The following is an 18,912-nucleotide window of genomic DNA, read 5'->3' on the forward strand; positions in this document are numbered from 1 at the left end:
TTAAGTTCTGGGAAGAAGATAATATTTGGAAGTGTCTCAGGCAAATACATCCACGAGGATAGAAGGAGAAAAAATAAAGCCCATCAAAGCTTACAAGACACTGTTAATATACAGTAGTCCATCTTAATAAAGGAGAGTTCTAGTTTTTCTATCTTAATTATTCTGGTCTATCTGGGGGTGGGGTAGGGGGAGGCTGAGAGATGCCTAAACATTTGCATACATTCGCAAATAGCTGTGACATGTGCAATTCATATTTGGTAAAACAAAGGCTTATAGGTTTACATGTTTGAAGGCAATGAATTATTTTCCTTCAGTTTCCCAGCAAATTTGCTGCTTTTGCTAAAACGCTTTGAGAATGAATGTAGATGGCTATTTTGCCCAATCAGATTTTTTTATTCATCAATGGTATTAAAATAGAACAGAGAGATAAACCTTTTTATATTTTCATTTTAGCAACCACAGTTTCCCTCTTGTATCAAGTAACATAAGGATTTTAAGGGTATATTGTCAGGTTAATATTCCCTCACATATGTGGCATTTGGCTCAGGGATCAGCTAGGTAACAGAAATAGTTCTTTTAACAGATCATGTTTCTCCTGAGTTACAACAGGCTGACAGCAGAAATAAATCTGGCATTTGACAAGTAGGCAATTTGAACTTAAAGCTGAAGAAAGTCCCTTCCAATTTGTGACTTTATAAAGGGTTAAAAATGAGATTTAGGAGTGGTGTAAGTTTCTGGAAAGCCAAGTAAAATAGCTGATAGAGGAAAAAGTGAGTACAATTGATCTGGAAATAACCCCTCTTGGAAAATATATAAGAGCAAATCAATGGATCTTGCTGTGGATTTGCTCCCCTTAAAAATCACTTGATTTCCCCCCAGATTTCTCTGCATTTCTGCCTTAACCTCAATCCCTGCCTCTTCATTCTTGAATTTACAATTCTGATCCTAGTTATTTTTTTTTCTCCCTTATCTTTTTGTCCATTCCTTATGAGATTAAATTTATTAGCTACATAATATTTTAACCTTTTCCCACCAAGGAGTACATCCAGTGGTGGGATTCAGCCGGTTCGGGAAAACCGGTTGTTAAATTGTTGGCTGGCCCCTCTCCTCCGCACCCCTTCCAGGAGTCCCCACATGCCCCGTTTTTGCTCCCAGGAGGCTTCAGGGAGGCCTACTAGACCCAAAACAGGGCACGGGGAGCTGGCACCCCCCCCGGTATGTTTTTGCTCCCAGGGGGATGCAGGAGGCCGAGTGCTGCCTATCACACACCATGGCCACGCCCACCATGGCCACGCCCACTCAGCTGGTCATTAGGGCAGAGAACCGGTTGTTAAATTATTTTAATCATGTTGTAGACTCGAGGTATCTTCTTGGGATGAAACAGAGAAGAACATCTCTCTATATATATTTTTAAAAATTCAGTAAATTTAAATAATGTAGTTGATGAAGATATGAAAAGGGCTTTTTTTTAAAATTTTGATTTATATGCCGCCCTTCTCCGGAGACTCAGGGCGGCTTACAATGCGTTAAGCAAAAGCCTTCATACTTTTGTATATTTTACACAAAGTCAGCTTATTGCCCCCACAAACTGGGTCCTCAATTTACCCACCTTAGAAAGGATGGAAGGCTGAGTCAACCTTGAGCCTGGTGAGATTTGAACTCGCAGTAATTGCAGGCAGCTGGATGTTAAATGCTGCCTTTAACAGTAGCATTAGTCTGCTGCGCCACTCAGGCTCCTGTTTTTCAAGGGCTTTTCTTCCTTCCTTGCACAAATGTACTAAATAAAAGAAAAATCATGTCTTTGGTTTCTGCTTCTGGGTGGACCCAATTTTTTTCTGAGCATTTTTTATACTTCAAACATCGATGTAGTGTTATTTAGCTTGGTTAAATGTAAATTTGACTAAAATCATTCTCCGGGTCTCTGATTATCTCTGGTTAGGCTTCAATGAGATGCAGTGAAAAACTTTTGCTAACTTTATATATTTATGCTATCTAATTTATATAACCCCCCCCCCCCCGCAATCTCACAAGTTAGTGATTCTGGGAGGCATACAACAAACTAAATCTAAAATCTAAAATGTGAAGCGATTAATGTTTATGTTCCCTCCAGCTGCTGAAAGACAACACAATGTCTTTAAATATCCTGAACTGCATTATTAATTGGCCTCCAAATATTTTATTCACTAACATCTTAAAACATTAATGATTCATTAACAATAACAAATAATACTTCACAAAGTCTTGTGATGTTAATTTATAATGTCAGGTTTCCTAGAAGTCCTTTCAATGTACATTCTCTAAGAATTATTCTTCCATGCCACCCAGTATTAAATATAGTAACTGCTTTGATATTTTAGAGAAGGAATAGCTCCCTTTACTTTTTTCGAAAGTGGTCTATGAGGCTGGAAAAAGCTTTTTTTTTTTGGCTGCACAATCTAACCCCCTCTGAAGAAAAATGGGGAAAATGTATGAATTTGAAAACTTTGGTTGGAATTGTAATATTTTTTGTAGAATTATTCTTCTGAACAAAGGGAAAAATCAAAGGGTTGGTCATAATCTTGGTTGGCATTTAGCAGCTCCAGAAAATTTTGGATTCTAACTCTCCATGCTTCAGATATCTTCCAGCTCAATATTGCTTCTGACAAAGTAAGAATCTAGCTGTTTTATGAGATAAAACCAGGGGTGAAATCCAGCAGGTTTTGACGGGTTCTGGAGAACTGGTAGCAGAAATTTTGAGTAGTTCAGAGAACTGGTAGCGGAAATTTTGAGTAGTTTGGAGAACTGGCATATACCACCTTTGGCTGGCCCCAGAGTGGGGTGGGAATGGAGATTTTGCATTTTCCTTCCCCTGGAGTGGGGTGGGAATGGGGATTTTGCAGTATCCTTCCCCTGGAGTGGGGTGGGAATGGAGATTTTGCAGAATCCTTCCCCTGGAGTGAGGAGGGAATGGGTATTTTGCAGTATTCTTCCCCAGGAGTGGGGTGGGAATGGAGATTTTGCAGTATCCTTCCCCTGGAGTGGGGAGGGAATGGGGAAACCAAGAGCCTTGGTGCCACAGCAGACTAAAGTGCTGTTAAGTAACAACAGCTGCCTGCAATTACTGCAAGTTCTAATCTCACCAGGCTCAAGGTTGACTCAGCCTTCCATCCTTTCGAGGTAGGTAAAATGAGGACCCGGATTGTGGGGGCAATAAGATGACTTTGTATAAAAAAGAACACTGCTTTGGCGGGGGGGGGGGGCGAAAGCCCTACTAAGCAGGTATATACAAAAGAATGAAGGCTATTGCTTAACACATTGTAAGCCGCCCTGAGTCTCCGGAGAAGGGCGACATATAAATCGAACCAACAAATAAATAAATAAATAAATTTTGCAGTATCCTTCCCCTGCCACGCTCACCAAGCCACGCCCACTAAGACACACCATGCCCACCAAGCCACGCCCACAGAACCGGTAGTAAAAAAAAATTGGATTTCACCACTGGATAAAACATATTTGCCCCAAAATATATTTAAGACCAGTAAATTCCAGCTAGCACGATTAATTGCTTTCAATCTTTCTGGCTTTAAATGATGGTTTATTCATATCCTGTGGGGGTTTGTCAAGCTGTTCACAACTCTAAGCTGATGGACTTCATGGTAGACTTTATAACGTTTTAGGCTTAAATGTGATGAGATGCATCATGGCCTCAAATTATTAAAACGTTGTCCTTTTAGTATTATTTAATAGTAAGTTGTAAGTTTAATTCAATTTGGACACTGCTAGACTCCAACTGGCACTGGATAGTTTACCAATAGTAAAATAGGATTAATGGTTAAGGCACCAGGCTAGAAACTAGGAGTTAAGTAATTTAAAACTCTCATTACTCAATATGAAACACCATAGATTGCATTTTTGAACAAGAGGCTACATCAGGGGTGGGCTTCAAAAATTTTAGCAAGGGGTTTTCTGCCCGGTTGCTGGGCAGGTGTGGCCACGGTAGGCATGTTTTTGCTCTCCCCAGGTTCCGGAAGCTTTCCTTGAGCTTCTGGAAAGGCGAAAATGGCCTCCCCAGGCTCTGGAGGTCCCTTGGAGGCCAGAAATGGGCTCATTTCCAACCTTCCCGAACTTCTGGTAGGCCCATTTTTCGTCCTCCCCAAGGTTCCCTGCATGTCCTGCACTTACCTGCATCCAAAATGGGCCACGTGGGGACACTTGGTAGGGGCTGTGTGGGTGGGGCCAGCCAGGAGTGGGGTTTAGGGGGTTCTCTGAACTGCACAGAATCTTAGCTAGAGGTTCTCCTCTATATGCATAACTTGTTTCAGCTCTAAGCATCACCACATACCCTTTTTAGATGTCAAACTCCAAAGTCCAAGAAAGACTCACAGAGTAACTTCTAAGTAGTTTCCTTTATAGTTCCTCACTTACAGACATAAATCTTGCCAAATTAAGTAACTACTTGCATCTTTAAAGATACACTCTGAGAACTTCTAGGGAGGAGCCATCTTACCTCTCTTCCTCCCAACCAAACTATCTAAACTTTGCTGTCTCTTGGTCATTGGGAATGCAGTCCCTTCCTTTGGGAATCCAGACCACATTCCACCACACTAAACCTTTTTCACCTCGTCACTTGATGTGATTTGACTTCCCAATTTCTACATTTTTCACCTCACTGACGATCTGCTTCCTTTCCTTCTTCTCTTCCAGCCTGTGACCTGATGACCCTGGGGATTTTAGCCTTAGTGACTTCTACTGGTTGTGCCTCCGCCAATGCCTTGCAGTCTTTGACAGATGCCATGCACATCCCTCACCTCTTTGTCCAACGCAACACAGGAGGTTCTCCACGGACAGCATGCCACCTAAATCCTAGCCCAGAGGAAGAGGAATACACCTTAGCAGCCCGGCCACCTGTTCGGCTCAACGACGTGATGCTGAAGCTCGTCACCGAACTGAGATGGCAAAAATTTATAGTCTTCTATGACAGTGATTATGGTAAGTGCCTTGTTTCATTTTTTCTTTTCTCTGCCTCTCCTTTTTTCTGAATATCTTTTGCTTTTATTTGAAGAAGGTAGACCAAAGACGCATTTTGGAACGGTGGTTTTTTGTGTGTAAGTGTTGGGTAGAAAAATATCTTTTGAATTGACAAACTTTTCTGATTTCCCTTGACTGAAAGGTTGCTTGGCAACATCTTATCAAGATAGCCAAAGTTTGATTTATCAGAGCATTTTTTCAGTAAAATATTAATAAACTCTTTGCACTGATTGGCAGGATTCATATATTGCATGCAATGCAGGATTAAGGAAGAAAACCTCAATCTGCCTTTACTTATGTGCTTCTCTTTCATTATCTCTTTGATGATTGCTTCAAAAGTTTAATTTTCTATGAGCTACAATTGCAAGATTCTTGTTATACACAACTTTTTTTTTCCTGTTCCTGTTTCTTGGAGGACCCTCAAGGCCTGATACAGTAGGGGCATCATTTCTCTGCACCTCTTGCTAATTCTTCCTCAGTTTTGGTTCCTGGGCTGAGAACTTGTGAATTGTTACCTCAGTGTGTCTACAGGGTTCGGTTAGAGAAAGCTGGACCATCTGAAAGATCTCAATTAAATTGAGATCTGTCTCATTGAAATGAGCAATGAGACAGAATATTGTTTATTCAATAATCTGTTGCAATTGAGTTTTGAAAAACTAATGCCTGGTAAGAGATGTAACTGCTGGTTTTTCAAGTACCAGTGGTGTACTAACAGATGTTTAAGCTCTATCTCTGCAAGCTCCATTGCTGTTACCCCACTATGCTGCTAGCCATGGAAGAGCTGATCAATGCACTGGGCATTGGCTTCTGCTCTGCTCTGCGCTCAACCGGCTTGCAAAATTCCAGAAAATTTAACAATCAGATCTTGTGAGCCAGTGCAAGCTTGTTCCAGCTCACTACTACCTGGTTTAGTAGTCCTCCGCTTATTCATTTAACATTGGTTCTAAGTTACAGTAGACTCAGAAAAAGTGACTCATGATCCATCCTCAAAGTTATGACCATTGCTCCACCACCCAAGTTCATGTCATCACATTTCTTGCTTTTATGATGGTTGCAACGTCCTACAGTCAGATGATCACGATTTGCAACCTTCCCGTTCAATTGAGGAAAACATCCTGATTTGGACTACTCAAATGCAACTGGCTCCGAAATAGCAGCAAGAGCAAGAGAGGGTTTTGCTGCTGTTTAGACCATGAAAACTTGTGGTGCACACACATATCTGGCAGACTTGATGATGTAGGAATTCAAATTGGGTTCCCACAGTCCTAAGCCATAAGCTTTTTTAAAAAATTTTTTTTGAAAACATGTCTGATCTACCCTGTAAAACACAGATTTATGTAGAGTTGCAGTTTTTGGACAGTTGATGCATAATTAAAATATGGAATGTGTTGACTTAATTTAAGATGTGTGTCAGGGAATGTAGATTTAATAGCTGTAAGCTGATGGAAAGTTGTAAGTGGAGGTAACTGTAAGCTGATGCAATGGGAATGATTCAGCATTTGAAAACACCTGTTTAATAAGACTCTGGTGGGGTCCACAAAAGACTGCTACCATTTTAAGATGTGTCTATATATAGGTGATCATTAGAGGGCATATCCCTCTCTCTTGTCATGAATCTCATTGCTCTCCTTGTGTCCGTAGCTGTATGATAAGGTATCTACCATATATATGTATTTATATATTTAGTTGTATATAAACCACTGTTAATTATCTAGAGGCTCTGTGTGCTGTGTGCTGTGTTTTGCTCCTGGGTTTATCTCATACTAGTCATGCTGCAAACACTCTGACAGGTTATGGGCCTAGTCCAGAGAGGAGGCCAGAGTAACTGGAGAGCCTAGAGAGAAGTGTAAGTGTAAACCGCTGGTGTAAGATATGAGTGTGAAAGAGTCCTTTCCATTTTTGTTGTGTCTTGGATGGCATATTTGGCTCAGTTTTAGCTCCTGGACAGCTAATATATATGAAACTTCATTTAGAAAAAGGGTTCTTATTTAAATACACCGATGTACAAAGCTGATAACTGTTCTGCAATGGTCTTCACAAATAACTTCACCATGCTGTATGGTAGTTTATGGGAGTTGCAGGAAAGAAGATTGATGGAACTTGTCCTGGTTTGTTGACTTCGATTTTGATGAAGAAGGGTGTTGTATATTCTTTACAGACTTTCAGAATAACAGTGTTGGAAGGAGCCTTGGAGGTCTTCTAGTCCAACCCTTGCTCAAGTAGGAGACCCTATACCATTTCAGACAAACTGTTGTCCAGTCTCTTCTTAAACACTTCCAGTGTTGGAGCACTCATAATTTCTGGAGGCAAACCGTTCCACCGATTAATTGTTCTCACTGTCAGAAAATTTCACCTTATTTCTAAGTTGGTCCTTTCCTTCATTCGTTTTTTAGAAACCTACACACTTTCAACTGGGTGTAAGGCAGGGGTCTGCAACCTTAAACACTCAAAGAGCCATTTGGACCCGTTTCCCACAGAAAAGAAAACTCCGGGAGCCACAAAACCCTTCCCGTGCCTGACTATTTCTTGAGTGGCCACAAAACTAGCATATGTAGTTGAATTAAACATTCTGTTTTCTTCTGAAACTTTTCTTTTCTTGGATTTATCCATAGTTGGCCTACCGAGGGTTGAAAAGCTCAATAAATCGTGTGCAAGTGGGTGTCACACATTGCCATTTGTGACACCTATTTTGAGTGACAGGGAGCCGCAGCAGAGGGCTGAAAGAGCCACATGCGGCTCCAGAGCTGCAGGTTGCTGACCCCTGGTGTAAGGAAATCAGTTTGTTCTAGCAGTAGTAGGACTTTACTATTGCTTAAAGAGCTTATTTCATTGACTCCAGCTAATGACGATTCAATTCTGTCTTGCAATAATGGACACATTGGCTTTGTCTTGTCTTTGCAATTTAGAGGTTTTGATAACAATAGTGAAATGATGCTGCTTGATTTGGTACACAGACAAAAAGATGTCTCTCTCTCTGTGTGTAATGTGTGTGTGAATAGAATATTTTTGTTCCCTTCTGGGGATATAAAGAGATAATTTAGAGTACAGAAGTATGTGTTTGCACGAGGACAGGTTGGAAACTGCCTTGTTTGACAATATTGCTCATTTGTTTTATTGTGCAACAATGATTCAGTATAATTAGGAAGGAAGGAAAGAAAGGACTTTTTGAGCTTAAAATGGAACTATTCTTAGTAATGTAAAAATAAGCTTAAATTTCAGATTTCTGAATAATAACAAAAAAAAAATCAACTAGTTTTATAAACAGTCTGGTTCTATGCTAGCTTAAAAGAAAAGGAAATACAAAGCTCATTATGTCAAACAGGCCATAAAAACAGAACTAATTCTCTGCAAAATAACAGAATGATTAGGCTCAATTAAAATACATTCCTTGTGTTCTAAAGTCCAATTCTATGCATATTTACTCAGAAGATTTCTTTTGGTTGTAACTTTGTTCAAGAGAACCACAACATGTTTTTTTTTTATTTGCTGCAACCTCCAGATTTCCTAAAATGTTTAGTTCAGAGGGTTAAAGGCAGGGGTGAAATCCAGCAGGTTCTGACAGGTTCTGGAGAACCAGTAGCGGAAATTTTAAATAGTTTGGAGAATAGGCAAATTCCACCTCTGGCTGGCACCAGAGTGGGGTGGGAATGGAGATTTTCCAGGAGTTGGGAGGGAATGGGGATTTTGGAGTATCCTTCCCCTGGAGTGGGGTGGGAATGGAGATTTTGCAATATCCTTTCCCTGCCATGGCCACCAAGCCACACCATGCCTACTAAGCGATGCCTACAGAACCAGTAGTAAAAAAATGTGGATTTCACCACTGGTTAAAGGAGCCCCTGAAACACATCTAGAATGAAAGAGTTCACAGAAAAGAAAGAGGTTCAAGTAAAAATGCCTTGGGCATGACTTTCCAGAACTATACTAGGTGCAAGGCTCAAGCAATTCTGCTTCCTTTCCATTTTCTTGCATAGTGAGAGAGAATAAAGAGGTTACAGGTACTCCTTGATTTATGACCATACTTGAGCCTGGAATTACATTTTAGTCATTGTGACTTATCACATGGTCGCATCCAATTTTATGACTTTTATTGTGCTGATTAAACATGACGGTTGCTAAGTGAATCTGTTTTATCTAACGAATGGGTTATTTTTTCTGGAAGCCAGATATAATAAATGTCAGACACACTAAAAAAAAAAAAAAACATCCAAAATTTGTGGTCAGGTGATTGCGGGACACTGCGAACAGCCATAAGTGTGAGCTGGTTGCCAAGTGCCCCAAATGCGATCTCATAATCATGGGGTGTGTTGAATATGCAAGTAGGAATGAGTCTTACATCAGCCTTCACTCATTGGGAGGGATATTGAATATGCAAGTAGGAGTGAGTCTTACATCAGCCTTTACTCATTGGTTCATTTTCCTGCTGGTGGGAAAATGAACAAGTGTCAGTGGCTGACATGCTGGACAGCTCCTGGTAAAAGGAGCTTCACCCTCGGGCAGTTCTCAGTTTGTAGTTAGTTTGTTATTGTTCCCTGTTGCCTGCAATAAACGGTTGTTTTACTTCACTACAATCGTCCTGCCTCTCTTTTCATGTCCAGATTTAACAATTCCAACAGCAGTTGGAATTTCAAAAGCAAGTTGTAAGTACTTTTGGGGGAGTTTATCGTAACATTAAATAGTCACTAAGCAACTGGTAGTTAAGTGATCTAGCTTTGCAGGTGCAACCTCTGTCAGACGACATAAAACATGATATGTTGTTTAAATGTTTTCCTTTTTCTTCTTTTGTGGCATGGGAGATGGGAGTAACTAAAACTGTTTAGCCCAATATTATTGTAGATCTTACATTTTGATTAAGGATATGTTATCCAGCTTATCGCTGTAACCCCCCTCTAGAAGCTTGAGAACTGTGTATAGAGTATAGAAATAGATGTAATAAAGAGATGAGCACTCCCTCCCTTCCAAACTGTGGATGATGGGCTAAAACTGGGGGCCCTGCCTTTTCTGATGATGTTGTACAAAGCAATCAGAGAATCATAGGGCTGGAAGGGACTGTGGAGGTCTTAGCATCATTCTGCTACCCTCCACCAGGCCACAAGGGAGAGGTGGACCCTGCCACAGGTAACGTAAAACTGCCTGTTTTATAGGGCTGCGTATTCGCTTTGCATTTGTCGGGGGGCAGAAAGGTGCTTTGGAGCAGAGGTCAGCACAGCTGTAAAATTGACACCTTGAACCAAACTTTTCTGCGTCTGCAATACAAGGAGAAGATGCAGCTGCTTTAAAGAGTTGTAGGAAAGGGTTATCGGAGCACCCACACACTCCGTTGCTGCTTTGCCTCTTTGAATCCCAAATACTGTCCAACCCAATTTTGTAATTTAGTTAGATGCAGACCAGGAAGAATGTAGAGAAATATGTGGTAGAATGACAATATTTCCTGTCTACTCCGGGGCTGAACATTTTTCATTGAGAGAAGCAGATGGCTTGTCTGGCTGCAAATGCCAGATGGTTTGGTGGGAATCCATGTGTTTAATGTTTGGTTTAATTCTAGGAGTCTTTTAGGTTCAAGAACTTTCTTCTCTTCTAGGAACTGCCAATTACTGCCAATCGAAGGATTAACTCCGATCTATACCCATTTAATTTCGGCAGTGCTATCGGTACTCTAACTTAATTAAAACAAACGGCCTTTTCCACCATTCAGTACACAGCCAATTGTAGGACTCTTATTATTACAAAATAATTGTAATCTATTGATCTTAGTTGGGATAATTTGATCTGAAATTTGATGGCACATATGATGTAATGCATTCCAGTTTTGATTACTGCTTCGGCACTTTGCATTTTTTCTAAATTAAGTGTAGAGTTTGTCATTTGTATTGGTCTTTTTATTTTGTAATTCATATCCAACTCTAACAGGTAATTGCACTCTGAAATAGCTAGACTATTTATCTCTTTACTTATGTGTTTATGGTTCTCTAGATTCATACACTAAAAACAAATGTTTAGCTATAAATCCCTGACAACAGCTATCTGGAGCCTTACCTCCAAACTGTTTTAACTCTGCTCATGGCTATAAGAAATATTAAAGCAGTCCATTTGATCTAATTCATGTTTCTTCGCTCTCCTGCCTTCCAGACATGTAATGATTACATTACTCAGAATTCCAGTTGGAAACATTCCTAATTGGGAATGCTCAGAGCTGGAATCCAAGCATAATTAAAAGACATTAAATTAGGGGACCAGTATGGAGTTCCAATGCTGGCTATTGTAAAGGAAGCATAAAAATAGTAAGCTGAAAGAAACAAAATAAGGTATTTTAAGTGATGTTGTAGCTGTAGATATTGGGGCCCTTGGCAGATTTCCCTGGTTCCATTGTTATGAAGGCCATTACTTTCAAATATATGTCAATCAACATCCTATAGGTTTCTTGTATAGCATAAGATCTCAAGAGATGACTGGAGCTACCCTTCTTTCAAGAATCTTTCACTGACAACTGAATTTGTATAAATACATACAGGTACTGTCAGGTGCAAGAAATCAGGAACCAAGGTTGTTCAAATGAGTGCAGGTTTATTCCATGATATCTCTAAACAAGGATCTGAAGTACTAATGGTGAAGGTGGTAGATAAGAGTCAACAGAATTCAAGGTGGGCTGGAATTAGATTTCTTGTGGATGTGAAGGAACTCCAGACTGATGACGTATTTGATCCCTCCCTCGGGCTCAGGATTACATGTAGTCCTTGTCTTACAATCATTGGTTTAATGACTATTTGAAGTTACCACAGCACTGAAAAACATTTTTCACACTTACGATCATTGCAGCTTCCCTTTGGTCAAAATTTGGATGGCAAGAAATGTCATAAAATGGAGCAAAACATACTTAACAACTGTCATTTAACAACAGAAATTTGGCTCAGTTGTGGTTGTAAGAAGAGGATTATCTGCATACAAAGTGAAAGAACTCAACTTTCTTTGGCTCTTTAGTCAATAATAGAAAGAGAAATTGTATAGGGAGAGTTGGCCACGTGGCTTATTAACAGATTAACAGAGTTGGAAGGCACCTTATAGGTCATCTAGTCCAACCCCCCACTCAAGCAGGAGACCCTACACCATTTCTGACAAATGGCAGTCCAATCTCTTCTTGAAAGTCTCAAGTGATGAAGCTCCCACAACTTTCGAGGGCAACTTCTGTTCCACTGGTTGATTGTTCTCACTGTCAGAAAGTTCCTCCTCATTTCTAGATTGAATCTCTCTTTAATCCGTTTCCATCCATTATTCCTTGTCTGGCCTTCAGTTGCCTTGGAAAACAGCTTCATCCCCTCCTCTCTGTGGCAGTCCCTCAAATATTGGAAGACTGCTATCATGACTCCCCTGGTCCTTCTCTTCACTAGACTAGCCATGCCCAGATCCTGTAACCGTTCTTCATATGTTTTAGTCTCCAATCCTCTAATCATCCTGGTTGCTGTCCTCTGCACTTTTTCTAGAGTCTCAACATCTTTTTTATAGTGTGGTGACCAAAACTGGATGCAGTATCCTAGGTGTGATCTTACTAGGGCTTTATAGAGTGATATTAGTACCTCCCTTGATCTTGATTGTATCTCTCTCTTAATGCAATTTAAGATTGCATTGGCTTTTTTGGGTGCCGCTGCACACTGGATCAGTGTTATCTTGTTATCAATGACCAGTGTTATCTTGGACCAGCCTGGTCTTTGAAGAATGGCACTTGCTAGGAAATAAGGTTTCTGTGACTCGGTTTCATGCTAGATGATGACAATTATATTGCTGGATCGAAATAAATCTTATCCATAAGACTGTGGCGACAATAAGGGTCCTATTACTGATTGTGTAAGCTCCTCCCCTAAGAAATGCATCACTCTTAGCATAAAAAAAAATGGGAAAGAAATAAGTTGATTTTCCCCTATTGTGACAGCTGAAAATATGAATGGAATCAGGAAAAGAGAGTATCATCATCTAGATTAGGATACATTATGTATGTATTAGCATGCAGAGAAGGAGAATGTTATCTTAGTTTGCTTAAATTCTGAGCTGCGGAGTTATTAGACAGAGCAAAATATTAACACTCAGGAACTAGGGAATGACAATGTTAATTGCCTTCCAATGTAAGATCATAATTCCATTGAGTCTGACAATACCTGCTGATCTTCAAGAGCGTGCCTCGTAATGAACTCAGTGGAGATAAATATTCAGGGCACTTAGTTTGAATATAGAAAACTCTAAAAGTAAAAAAAAGAAAAGAAAAAATCTCAACCCCAACAAACTAGCAAATTGAGGTACAAATATACCGTATATCTCATCTATCTCCATACTTGTGTTTTGGCAAAAGGACATGACCTTTTGCCCTTGTTTTTGTTGTTGACCAAAACAAAAACAACAAAGAAGTCATTGAAAGTTCGTTTGAAATTACATTTCAGAGGCAGCCAGGAAACAAAATCTGGTCTGTTTCTAAACCATGCTGGAGGTTATTGCAAAGGAGAACTGCGCTTTAGAGCAGGGGTCTCCAACCTTGGCCACTTGAAGACTTGTGGACTTCAATTCCCAGAATTGAAGTCCACAAGTCTTCAAGTGGCCAAGGTTGGAGACCCCTGCTTTAGAGGCTAATAAGGCCTCTAAATAAGCAAAGCTGGCTGAGGAATTCTGGGAATTGAAGTCCACAAGTCTTCAAGTGGCCAAGATTGGAGAGCCCTGCTTTAGAGGATAATAAGGCCTCTAAATAAACAAAGTTGGCTGAGGAATTCTGGGAATTGAAGTCCACAAGTCTTCAAGTGGCCAAGATTGGAGAGCCCTGCTTTAGAGGATAATAAGGCCTCTAAATAAGCAAAGCTGGCTGAGGAATTCTGGGAATTGAAGTCCACAAGTCTTCAAGTGGCCAAGATTGGAGAGCCCTGCTTTAGAGGATAATAAGGCCTCTAAATAAGCAAAGCTGGCTGAGGAATTCTGGGAATTGAAGTCCACAAGTCTTCAAGTGGCCAAGATTGGAGAGCCCTGCTTTAGAGGATAATAAGGCCTCTAAATAAGCAAAGCTGGCTGAGGAATTCTGGGAATTGAAGTCCACAAGTCTTCAAGTGGCCAAGATTGGAGAGCCCTGCTTTAGAGGATAATAAGGCCTCTAAATAAGCAAAGCTGGCTGAGGAATTCTGGGAGTTGAAGTCCACAAGTCTTCAAGTGGCCAAGATTGGAGAGCCCTGCTTTAGAGGATAGTAAGACTGTTTTGATAGAACAAAACAAGAGAAGAAATCCAAGGTTAAGGGAAGGTGACTGGAATTAAAGACCAAGAAGGGTGAATGTTGGCTGAACAAACACTAAGAGGCCACCAGAGATGATTCAAGATATGGAATATCTGAGAAGGATGGGAATGGTGTGAGAATATTGGGGGTTTTCACATCCTACCACTCAAACCTTATTTGGGCCCATGGAGAGAACTTTGCCTAGCTTTTTTCCAAAGTCCCTTCTGGAAAACCTTTAGACATGTCAGACATTTCTGGCCCAGATGTGCTCCATCCCTTTTCATATCAGGCTGAAAGCAAAGGGTGAATTAGACCAGCGGTATTAAAAAGCGACTCCAATAAATTTCATCTTCATCCAATTTTTATATTACCAGTCCAAAAAACTCAGTTAAAATTAGCAGCTGGCAAGACCTCGAGAAGCTTCCAAATTGTGTGTTGTAAATATCCTTCTTTCTGAAAAGTACCCTGTTTCCCCCCAAATAAGGCATCCCTGATAATAAGCCCAATTGGGCTTTTGAGCACATGGCAATAAGGCCAAGTGCTTATTTCAGGGTTTAAAAAAAATAAAATAAGACAGGGTCTTATTTTCAGGGAAACACGGTATGAACTCTCTATCTGATGCATAAGGACCATTGAGAAACCTCAGGAAGAAAATATCTCATGTTGAAAATATGTTCACATATCATGTTGAAAATATGTGTGCATGTGCCTACATATGTATATGTGCATGTATATAATATTTTAATCATTTCAATTTGATCTTATTTTCCTATTCCAAATGGCAAACAGATATATCATCCTTGAATATTCTGTGATTGTGCTGTACTACTTTTTTTAAAAAAAAAATCAGTCGTATTGTTGGAAGCTTGTTACATCTAATCATAAAACAAAAGTCATAAATTAGAGTCTTTGAACCAACCTGACCCTTAAATGCCTTAAAAAAAATATACTGGGCGGACTTTACATGTTTCAGTCCTTTTCAATTTCATATTTTTGGTGCATGGGTTATTTGTGGGGGAAAATTTTCTGCAAAATTTTTGAAAGCTGAGAAAATCATTTCCTTACCCTTCCATCCTTGCAAAATTTAATCTTCTCAGGATTAAGGATTTCGAAACTTTCAACACAGTTGCAGCTAAATTATTTTAATTTGTGCCTTTTTCAGATAGCAATCTGAAAACCCATCTCCCAATAATTCTTGTCCCAATGGTTCCAAGCTTTATTCCTCAAAGGCCCATATTTTACCAAGAAACCTACCCAAAGACTTGGTTTTCTTAAAGTGAGCATGAAATATTTTTTTTGTGGAGAAAACCACAAAGCATAAAAAAAAAAAAAAATCTCTTGGGAGATATTTTAACAGAATAACAGAGTTGGAAGTGACCTTGTAGGTCATCTAGTCCAATCCCCCGCCCAAGCAGGAGACCCTAAACTAGGGGTCTGCAATCTTAAACACTCAAAGAGCTATTTGGACCCGCTTCCCACAGAAAAGAAAACACCGGGAGCCACAAAACCCTTCCCGTGCCTGACTATTTCTTGAGCGACCACAAAACTAGCATATGTAATTGAATTAAACGTTCTGTTTTCTTCTGAAACTTTTCTTTTCTTGGATTTATCCATGGTTGGCCTACCGAGGGTTGAAAAGCTCAATAAATCGTGTGCAAGTGGGTGTCGCACATTGCCAGTTGTGACACATATTTTGAGTGAGAAGGAGCTGCAGCAGAGCGGTGAAAGAGCCACATGCGGCTCCAGAGCTGCAGGTTTGCTGACCTCTGCCCTGAACAGTTTGTCCTGCTGACAATAAGGCATACCAGTTCATTTAACATGCTTAAGCATTCTAGATAACACATGCTGGAAAAGTAAATATCTTCCTATCAGTTAACCTATCAGTTAAATTTATCATTTGAATTTAAATGAGATGTATGACAACATGTAATCTCATTGATCCTAATCTACCAATGACAATATTCCTTCCTTCCTTCCTTCCTTCCTTCCTTCCTTCCTTCCTTCCTTCCTTCCTTCCCTCCCTCCCTCCCTCCCTCCCTCCCTTCATCCTACCTTCTTTCTCTCCATATGCATCCATTATTTATGTCTGCCTAGATTTTTTTAAAATCTTCTCCTTCATTTCCAAACTGTTCTGGTTTTCTGCAGCTGTCTTAATCACCTCCTCAACCCTTGTCATTAGGGGAAATGTTGAAAAGCCCAGGATCCAGACCAAAGCCTCTGAAATGGCACTTACTTCTGCTCTCTAAAATAATGTTTAACCACTTAGGAATATTCTCCAGATGCAGTCATTCCGATCTTTCTGAATCTATCTCATAGTTGTTTTATCGAGTCCATATTTTACCCTTTCATTAACTGGTCCATTAAAGAGGCAGCAGGTTTGAAGAAATTTCCAGCCTCACTCAGACAGAAAGCAGCCAATGCTTTGTCCTTGTATTCAATGAAGATTCATCCCTGGCTGGACTAGGTGTCTGAAGGCTTTGACCAAGTAAAGATCTAGCAGTGTCAATTGTCCCATTGAGGGATTTCAGGTAGGTTCTAAATCATATGAAGAACAGTTGATGGAACTGGGTATGTCTAGTTTAATGAAAAGAAGGACTAGGGGTGACATGATAGCAGTCTTCCAATATTTCAGGGGCTGCCACAAAGAAGAGGGAGTCAAGCTATTCTCCAAAGTACCTCAAGATAGGACAAGAAGCAATGAGTGGAAACTAATCAAGGAGAGAAGCAACTTAGAACTAAGGAGGAATTTCCTGACATTGAAAACAATTAATCAGTGGAACAACTTGCCTCCAGAAGTTGTGAATGTCCCAACACTGGACATTTTAAAGAAGAGATTGGACAACCATTTTGTCTGAAATGGTGTAGAGTTTCCTGACTAAGCAGGAGGTTGGACTAGAAGACCACCAAGGTCCCTTCCAACTCTGTTGTTCTATTCTATTCTATTCTATTCTATTCTATTCTATTCTATTCTATTCTATTCTATTCTATTCTATTCTATTCTATTCTATTCTATTGCTGCCTTCGGGAACTGCCATATTCACCATCCACATTTTCTTTTCTCTTTCTTACCAACAAAACTTGTCAGAGTGTTATGTGACAGGTGCCTGCCCTTTTGAATTCTACAGTCCCAAAGCACTTTCGCTACTTTATTTTCTATTACTTTTTATGTTTTATGGTCCCGCCAATTCTAGCTTGCAGGCAAATGGTATTTCTTGCAGGTCTTCCAATTCACCATTTGCTGCTACTTTGTCATGCCATTGTTTGCAAACAGTCTGTGAAATCTTCTTGCGGCAGCTAGCCAAGTGATCCACTGTGTGTGTATGTATGTATCAGAGGTGGGTTTCAGCAGGTTCTGACCAATTCTGGAGAACCGGTAGCAGAAATTTTGAGTAGTTCAGAGAACCGGTAGTAAAAATTCTGACTGGCCCCACCCCCATCTATTCTCTGCCTCCCAATTCCCAGCTGATCGGGAGGAAATGGGGATTTTGCAGTAACCTTCCACTACCATGCCCATCAAGCCACACCCACCAAACCATGCCACGCCCTCCAAGCCACACCCACAGAACCGGTAGTAAAAAAATTTGAAACCCATCACTGATATGAATGTATATGTAAGGTAGTATTTAGCTTCCAGCTGCCTGCAATTACTGCGAGTTCAATTCTCACCAGGCTCAAGGTTGACTCAGCCTTCCATCCTTTCTAAGGTAGGTAAAATGAGGACCCGGTTTGTGGGGCCAATAAGATGACTTTGTATAAAATATACAAAAGTATAAAGGCTATTGCTTAATGCATTGTAAGCCGCCCTGAGTCTCCGGAGAAGGGTGGCATATAAATCAAAATAAAATTTTAAAAAAGTGTGTGTGTGTGCACTCATTATTGAAAATATTAATGGAAAAGAAATGCTTGGGTATCAGAGGAGAAATATTTTTCCGAGCCTTCACTGTGAAAAATCACTGATAGTAGTATGAAATATATTGTACAAAATATAGTAGTATGCAATATATTGAATGTTCCAACACTGGAATTTTTTAAGAAGATGTTGGATAACCATTTGTCTGAAGAGGTGTAGGGTTTCCTGCCTGGGCAGGGGGTTGGACTAGAAGACCTCCAAGATCCCTTCCAATTCTGTTATTCTATATTTGACAATTGCCCTACTTCAATATTTTCCAAATAAAGAACTTACACTTTGAAGGGCAAAGGCAGAGCTTTGCAGGATCACCCACCCTTTAACTGTTTATTTCTAAAGATTTATATTGACCCCAAATATAATTCCAAGAGACATTACTGATAATTCCCATTCCTCCTCTGCCTACGGCTTCCTTTTTGGTTGAATTAATATAAAAGCAATATTGCAAGCTTCTCCTTACATTAAGTACTATGCTAATATAAGGTAATTACCGCATTGTTAAGGGAATTTTAGTTTCCAATGAGATCACTTTTCCCCATTTATTTGAATGGGACTAATTAATGCCATTGTCCCATTAATGGAGCCTTTAAATAAAGCAAATATAAACTATGCAGAGAGACAATAGGAAGTGGCGTCAGTGATCTTAAAAGCACTAAAGCACTTTGCATATAGAATGACATCTGGATTATGAAGTAGTCCTAAATGAGGGAAACTAGAGGTATTTTTTATATCTCTTGCATTTCTTTCTGGAATAGGGTGCAA

The 18,912-nt window shown here is 40.0% G+C and overlaps 1 protein-coding gene across 5 annotated transcripts in view; it reads left to right on the forward strand.

Annotated features, from left to right (window-relative positions):
• GRID1 (glutamate ionotropic receptor delta type subunit 1) overlaps nt 1-18,912 on the forward strand; it is a 785,853-nt gene that overhangs the window by 376,586 nt on the left and 390,355 nt on the right. For all 5 annotated transcript variants that reach the window (XM_087872276.1, XM_087872272.1, XM_087872273.1 and 2 more), the window contains exon 3: nt 4,684-4,968. In XM_087872276.1, the coding sequence (XP_087728402.1) occupies nt 4,684-4,968 (285 nt within the window). The remainder of the gene's footprint in view (nt 1-4,683; nt 4,969-18,912) is intronic.

Source organism: Pantherophis guttatus, chromosome 6, assembly GCF_059756535.1.
Source record: "Pantherophis guttatus breed Tessera chromosome 6, ASM5975653v1, whole genome shotgun sequence".
In the NCBI taxonomy this organism is placed as follows: Eukaryota; Metazoa; Chordata; class Lepidosauria; order Squamata; family Colubridae; genus Pantherophis; species Pantherophis guttatus.